Source organism: Echinops telfairi, unplaced genomic scaffold (genome assembly GCF_000313985.2).
Source record: "Echinops telfairi isolate 266 unplaced genomic scaffold, ASM31398v2 ScPeMD7_30;HRSCAF=105, whole genome shotgun sequence".
In the NCBI taxonomy this organism is placed as follows: domain Eukaryota; kingdom Metazoa; phylum Chordata; class Mammalia; order Afrosoricida; family Tenrecidae; genus Echinops; species Echinops telfairi.
Genome location: NW_022103927.1, coordinates 1,400,938 through 1,408,677, shown reverse-complemented (window position 1 = coordinate 1,408,677; position 7,740 = coordinate 1,400,938). Strand labels below are relative to the sequence as shown.

The window sequence follows — 7,740 nt, the reverse complement described above, 5'->3', positions numbered from 1 at the left end:
TCCCCTGGAGCGGGGCCAGCGGGCAGCAAAGCAAAGTTGACGGAGACACGTGAACAAATGGATGCACGAGTGAGCGAGCGAGTGAAAAACGGATAAACGATCGGGCGAATGGTCCAAGGAAGTCTGGAGGCGGGAACTCAAAGCAAAGCGGGGGAGAGGCCAAGCCCGCGAGACTCGGAGGGGTGCCAACCGGCTGGCCCCTTCCTATCCCTGGGGTCTCCACTCCCGCCCAAGGCGATGGGCGCGCCAAACACCTCCCCTCCCCCGGTCGAAAGAAGGGCGCGCCCGGATTGGTTCGGGCTCGAGGAAGTGGGCCGCGTCGCAGCCCCCTCGCCAGGGCTCTGCGCTGCCCACACCGGCCGTGTTCCCCCAGAGACCCCTCCCTTTGTGTTTCGCCCGCGGCCGCGGAGGCGGCGCCCTCCCGTTGCTCCTGGCAACCGTCAGCGGACCCGGTCGTCCCGGTAACTGTCCGAGGCCTCCCGTCAGCCTTCGCCGGGCCTCTGCGGTCCCCCTGACAACCGCTGCCATTTCCGGTCCGCCGTCAACCCTTCCCTTGTCCCCTTGGCAACCGTGCGCAGCCCCACCGTCCCCAGGCTGCTCACCGGGCTCCTCGCCCCCACATCTCTACCTCGGGATAGAGGTCCTCTCTCGTTTTGCACCCCCTGACTCTCCCTCTGGGACCGCTGCACCCACCCTGCCTGGGGGGCGGACTTGGGCTCCTTGCGTGCCTCCCTGCTTGCTCTCCTGCGTGGGACTGTCCAGCCGCCCCAGGGAGCTGTTCAAAATGCAGGCCATGTCCCGCCCTTCCTGAAAAGCCCTTGAGACGCAAATCCAAAGTCCTCGGGGGCCCCGACTGTCTGGCGGGGCGCCTCGCCTCTCCTCCCACCCACGCGCCCCCTGCCCTGGCCCCGGCCCTCTGCCTAGTGACGCCAATGGCCCAGACTTGTCCCCACCACTTGAAGAATCCATGCCCCTGTGGTCCCACGGCCTGAAAAGCCTGTGCCCCCTTTAATGCTCCCCTTGCCTTGACCTTGCCCTCCTCCCTCTCCTCTGTGCATCCTGGAACTGGAACGGACCTTCTCGTTCTTGCTCACACCTTTCCCCAGCACCCAAAGAGCTGACGTATTTGAATCGTGAATGGATATTATATTGGTGATGGGCGAGGGTAGGGATGGGGATGGGTTGGAATGGCAGTGACCAGCAGGCAGGCCCATGCCCCAAAGGGGAGAATGTATTCTTGAGGTCCCCTGGGCCCCAAGAGAGGGCCACACACAGTCCTTGTGTGCAGGTGATGAGCGGTGACAGAAACAAAAATAAAGCCATTTGCGGTGGGGAGGAGCCTGACTCCTGGTGGCAGGCCTCCCAGAGTAGAACTCTCCACAGGGTTTTCTTGGCTGTGTTCTTCCAGGCCACTCTCTGGCACTGCTGCCCATTGGGTACAAACTGCTAACCTCTAGATGAATAGTTAAGTACATGCCATTCGTGCGGCCCGGGGACCTGCTGCCCCCAAAGTCCAGGAGAGTGAGAAGCAGCTGGTGCTCTTAGCAGTCGGAGTACTGGGGGAGGCCTGGGGCTCCGCCTCCACTTGGACCCCCCTCACCTGCATTTCTTTGGAGGCTGCAGCTGGAGGCCTCCCCAGAAAAGCAAGTCAGCTAATGTGGAGAAGAGGACAGGAGGTGGCCGGTGGTGGTGAGAGAGGGGTCCGGGCATGTCTGCCTACCCTCAAGGGGCTGCCCTGGATGAACTCATCAGGAGCCGGGAGGGGTAGGGAGTGCAGGTTGGCCACCGCTGGCCGGAAGAGCCAGGAATTCCATCTGCTGTGCCGTTCGCTGGAACTTTCCGGGCTGATGATATGGCTGGTGGGTCTGCAGAAGTGAGCTTTCATGGGATTGTCATTTCCATGGAAGCAGCTGATTTGACTACTGGAGATGGAAGCCAGGAACAGGAAGGCCCACCTTCAGAGTTTGTACAGTCATAGGGGCAACTTTGGCAAGGAGAAAGGAGGGGCGTGTCTGAGGAGGGAGAAGTAGGATCCTGGGTCTCGGTGGAGAAGTGTCCTGAGCTCACGCACATTTGCCTCTCGGTCGGCTGGCTGGAGTGAGCACAGATGCCTTGGTGTGCAGCTCAGGAGTCCACACTGGCACACAGGGTGTAGGGACCCCCAGCTGTGCGTTCCCGAGTGTCTGCACGCGTGTACACTGTGGGCCCGCACTCGTCGGCGCACATAAGCACACAGCAGGTGTAGCTCCCTGAGTGTCCATGTTCACGCATGTTGTGTGGATGCCCTGGTGCACACAGACAGTGGGTGTGTGTCCCTACATGTACACAAGCCCCTGCATGTACTGCTGGGCACATGTGCAGAGGCACGCTGTAGGTGTGTGCTCCTGTGTGCCCACCTGCTGTGTCGGGCAAGCTGGGGCCTCTAGGCCAGCAGGTCTTGTAGGAAGGCCCACATGTACCGGTGCATCTCCTCGTAGTGCTTCTGGGGGATCCAGTGCCCACTGGTGGGCAGGATGTGGGCCTCCAGCCGGCCTGGAACGAAGCGCTTACTGATGGCGTTAACCAGCCCAGCCTCCAAGTAGCTGTCTTTCTCCCCCCACAGCAGCAGTGTGCGTGCGGACAACTCCTGAGGTTCCAGGGGGACATTCCTGTGACCAAAACAGAGAGACAGGCAGAAGGTGGCTGTCTTCCCCACCCCACTCCACTGTCAGCTCTCAAATCTCCTTAGGGCCTGGCCAGGGCCGAGCTCACCTGAAGAGGTTCCGGTAGTAATTCATGGGTCCCGTGAGGCCGCCTGGCTGGGTAAGGTGATAGATGAAGGCCTCCAGTTTACAGGGGCTCAGCTGTGGGATGCCCGACTTGCGGTTGGTGAAGACGTCCTTCAGGATCTGGGCACATAGCAAGCCTGGCTCAGTGCCCTCCCCACGCAGGCCCAGACAAGCACCCTGGCCGCCCCCCAGGCCCGCTCCCCTCGGCACCTGGAAGTCAGACATGGAGAGCAGCTTCTCGGGCAGCCAGGGAAGCTGGAACAGGAACATGTAGTTGGAACGGAAGAGCTGGCCGATGTGGTGAAGGGCATAGTCTGGGCAGGGTTGGGGGAGGCAGACGTGAGGCCCCCCACCCTGCATTTCACACACACACACACACACACACACACACACACACACACACACACGCACCCCGGAGTCTAGCTACTGTCTCAACCCACAGGGATACACATGCCGCAGGATATTAGGCCTCACTCTGTGACAGAGACAGCTCGCAGGCCCCCGGAAAGAGGCGTTTTCCCTGGTGATGCAGTGGTTAGGCGTTGGGCTGCAACTGACAAGGTGGGCAGTTCAAAAGCACCAGCAGCTCCTTGGGGGAAAGGACTTTCAACTCCCGTAAGGAGTTCCAGTCTCAGAGACGCACAGGGTCGTTGGACCCTGTCCTATGGGGGTGGCTATGAGTCGTATTGATTTGAGGGCAGTGAGTTTGGTTTGGGGAGTCATAAACATTTACTGAGTGCTTCCTGTATGCCAGGCCCTGTTATAGACAGGGGTATAAGCAGGGCCGAAGACAAACAAAACTCCCCATCCTCAACAGTTGGAGTCCAGAGGGGCAGAGAGACTAGAAATGTGAAGAAACAGAGACAGTGATGGGCTTCAGGGAAGGAGGGAAAGGAGGAGGGAGACAGAGGGAAAATCTCACTGAGAAAGGGAGAGAGAGACAGAGATTGGTTGAGAGAGAAAGAGGAGAAGGAGGAGGAGGAAAACCAGGGGGGTGGGCTGGGCCTTGGGTAGCCAGAGACAAGGTCTCCTGCTACAGGAGTGCTTACTTAGCTACAGCGCTGGTCTAATTCCTTGTGCCTGAGTTCCTTGACATCAGGGCAGGAGGCATTCGTAGGTTAAGGCATGCAGGGCCCGTGTCAGAGCCATGGTTACCTGAAGCCCTCAAACTGTGTGGGTATGTGATATTCATGAGCCAGCCACTGATTACAGCCTGGGAGCACCATGGGAGAGGGGCCGCCACCCTTCAAGGTGTGAGCACTAATTGGTGGGTGGAGCAGCACACACGCACACCTGTGCACACTTTCGGCTACCTGAATTCGGCACGCACCTTGGTACACGGACATCGGGGCAGCACAGGCCACCACCAGCCGTTCCACCAGGGCTGGGTAGTAGATGGAGAAATTCCAGGCCAGAAGCCCGCCCCAGTCGTGGCCCACCAGGATGCACTTGGAGTAACCTAGGGACCAAGAACAGCTGGTTTAATTGGGGCCCTGGTAGAGCTGGGGGCAGGGGCATGAAGGAGCAGGGGTGGGGTACGTGCAAAACTGGGGCCCTGTCTAGGGGCCTGCTGTCACGCACCCAGGCCCGTGATGACATCTTGGACATCCGTCATCAGCAGGTCGATGGTGTAGCAGTCTACGTTTCGAGGGGCATCTGAGGGCCAGTAGCCACGCAGGTCCACAGCCACAACATGGAAGCGGTTCTGGAACTCCCGGAGCTGGTATTGCCAGGAGAACCTGTCAGTAGCGCAAAAGGGCAGGGAGAGAAGTTGAGTCAGAGCCCAGAGGGCCTCCACCCAGCAGGGAACGTTGGCAAACTCAGTAGGGAACGTTGGCAAATCCACATTCCAGAGCTGGACTTCCCAGGAGGAAAGGGAACCCTAGATCAGGTTGGCTGCACCCCCAGTGTTGTGTGGCTTCACCATAGATTGCTGTGTCCCACCCCGGAGAGACTTCTGGACCCTCTGCACCCTGTGCACTGTCCCAAAGGAGTCCTCCTTGCTCTTGGTCTCTATCTCCCTGTCCCCTCCCCTGCCCTGCCCCACCCTGACCCCAGAAGTACCAGTTTTCGGGGAAGCCGTGCAGAAACAGCATGAGGGGCCCGTTCCCACGACCCGCGGAGACATAGTGCAGACGTAGGCCGGAACTCTGTGAGAGAACGCTCGGTGAACTGGGGCCCGCCCGCAGCCCGCAGCCCGCAGCCCGGGTGTCTAGTCTCCTCCGGCGCACTCACCTTGAGGGTCAGGAAGTCATGCTCGCCCAGAGAGGGGTCACTCAGGCAGGCGGGGACAGCGCACCGGGGGCGCCCGAGGCAGCCGCGCCGGGGCCGGCACAGCACGTGGGTCAGCGCTATGCAGCTGTACACGGCCGCGGCCATCAGAGCCCCCAGGTACACCAGGCTCCACATCAAAGCGCGCAGCAGTTTCAGCGAGAGGCGCGAGGGCGCCAGGAGCGCAGTCACCACCGGCTCGGGCATGTCGCCGCCGTCCGCGGGGACCACCGTCGCGTCGCTGTCGGGACTCGGGTGGGCGGACAGCGAGGCAGAGTCCGGGCTGAGAAGCCCCCCACCCTTGCTCTGGAGCCCCTCCGTGCTGCTGGACTTGTGAGACACGCCGGGGGACCAGGGTGTCACTGAGATCGACACGGCCGGCTCACGGGAATCACGTTAAGTGCTAGGTGCACACCTGGGCGAGATGCTCTCTAGGAGTGGGGCTCGCGGGCCGGGGGCGGGAACTGCGGGACAGGGGAGGGTCTCAGGAACTGGGTTGCCCGGTCTGCGGAGGGGCCTAGGCGGGAGAACAGGGGGCGGGGCCGAGAAAGGAGGGCCAGACTCAGGTGGGGTTCCCAGATCAGTGGATGGGAACCAGTGGGCGGACCCTAGAGAGATGGGGTGGCGCCCGGAAAGGCGGGCCGGGCGGCCCGTGTGCAAGGAGCGGAGCCCAAGCGGCGAGCCTGAACGGCTAGCCGCCCGAAGATCAGACTGAGATTCCCGGTCGGGGCACACGGGGGCCCTGGGTGAACCGAGAACCTGAGCAGAGGGCGGCGCCAAGGTCTACAAAGGTGGGTTGCGGGAGTGGCGGGACGCGCCTGCACACAGCGCTTCAAGTGGTGGCATGGCGGCCCCCGGAAACGGAAGGACAGGGACGTGTAGAGCCCTCGCTGAGGCCAGGAGGGCGGGCGAGCGGGAAGCTCGGACCTCGCTCCGTCGGAGCAGCGCGCGCGGCCCTTCCCTTTGTTCCGGCTGCAAAAGCTCCGCAGCACCTTTACAGGCCGCGATTGCAACAGGGACTCCAACCGCCTCGGTCCCGCGCCCTGCTGATTGGCCTGCTTAGTCCTATGGCCCTCCCACCACCACCACCGCAGCTGTGATTGGACAGTGGCGTAAAATTGAAGCGCTGGCCGCAGATCCCGACCCTGGAGCCAATCGGCAGGTGCTGAGAGCAGGGTGGTGCCCATGGCGTGGGAAGTACCTGGGTGGGCGGAGGAACGTGGGGGGTGGGGGGAGGTGGGCAGGTACCCTTACAGTTGGGACCTGGAGTCCAGGGTTTCTCTGTTGCAACCATTCCTAAAGGTCCTTGGGTTAATTAAGGAGTGACACATGTGTGCCTTTTGGAGACACCTACCATTTAACCCGCACGTCAACCCTATGAAGAGCAGGACTGGCAATTAAGTTATTTGCACAAACACTGGGAGAGTTCAGCTGGATAAACAATTTGCAGTTTCATTTGCCCACCTCTCCTCGCTGCCCCGGCAACCACTTTGAAGCTTTTAGCGGTCTTCTGGTGGTGATCCGTCCGTCCGTCCGTCAGTTCTGACTCAGTGGCCCTATAGGGCACAGTAGGACTGCTCCTTGGGGCTTCCAAAGCTGTCAACATTTGCAGAAGCAGACTGCCGAATCTTACTCCCTCCAGTGCAGCTCCTGAACTTAAGCCCTGACCTTAGACCAGCAACCCTTTCCTTGACTTACTGCACCACGGAGGGCCCTGGGTGGTGACCTAACCCACCATCACTTGGTTCTGACTCATGACTCAACATAGGGTTTCTGAGGTCATCGATCTTTGGGTGAGCAGCCAGCCTCAACTTTTCTCCCCTTGCGATCAAGGTACAATTCAAGGGGGGTAGTATCCCCACCCAAAAAAACCAGGAACTTTTTCAAAGCTATGTGTTAAATTTTTACAGAGCAACCTGAGCACTTTCAAAATACTCTCCATTACACGGAATACACTTGTCAAATTTGAGATTCCACCCTTGGAAACAGTTTTCAAGCACCCGTCTGGATGTCTGATTGACCGTACTTCCCGCGTTTTTTTCACCTTTTCTACTTCGTCAAATCACAGTCCTTTCACGTCCACCTTCATTCATGGAAACCAAAAGTCGTTTGGTAGGCATGGAGCGAGAGCCATGCTGTTGTCAAAAAACGGGTGCACTGAGATGGCCCGCATGATGGGTGTACTGTTGTGGGTGGCAAAACCAGTGAGTGCACCAACTCAGAGCCAGTTGAATGCTCAACTGGGGGTGGGGTGGGGGGTGAGCATGCATACTGCAAAAGCTCTGCTCCGCCCAGAGCAATCTGGGTTTGGGGGGTAGCCCCACGTGGGTAACATTTACCAACTGGGCAGTTTTTACCATTGGTATTTCTCATGTGGCACAACTCTGCCACCACTAACCCTTCCCAAATTCCATTAGTTACTAGAAACCCAATGGCCCCTCCCTCTAGCCCTCAGTGAGCTTGCTTGGTCTCTAGTGCACCACCTGTCCTTTTGTATCCGGCCTGTTTGATCCAGCAGCCTCGGTGCCCTCGTGGTTCCACGCTGGCTGCCAGACTGCAAGGTCAGCGGTTTGAAAGCCGACTCCAGAGTTCCAGCCTTGGAAACTCACAGCAGTTTCCAAGGCGGCATGGCTCCCTGGCAGTGTTAGGGCTTTGATTGTTTCACTTGGTAGGAGGTTCTCAAGGTTCGCCTGTGGTTGGG

The 7,740-nt window shown here is 59.8% G+C and overlaps 1 protein-coding gene across 1 annotated transcript; it reads right to left on the bottom strand.

The window, feature by feature from the left end:
• Positions 1-1,131: 1,131 nt before the first annotated feature.
• On the bottom strand, positions 1,132-5,261 carry EPHX3 (epoxide hydrolase 3). The gene is made up of 7 exons (XM_004715537.2): positions 5,004-5,261; positions 4,833-4,918; positions 4,350-4,507; positions 4,099-4,227; positions 2,979-3,082; positions 2,752-2,888; positions 1,132-2,648 (listed from the first exon to the last, which is right to left on the bottom strand). Exons 1-7 carry the CDS (start codon positions 5,244-5,246, stop codon positions 2,423-2,425), a joined length of 1,083 nt encoding a protein of 360 aa, XP_004715594.1. The 5' UTR covers positions 5,247-5,261; the 3' UTR covers positions 1,132-2,422.
• Between the last annotated feature and the right edge of the window lie 2,479 nt (positions 5,262-7,740).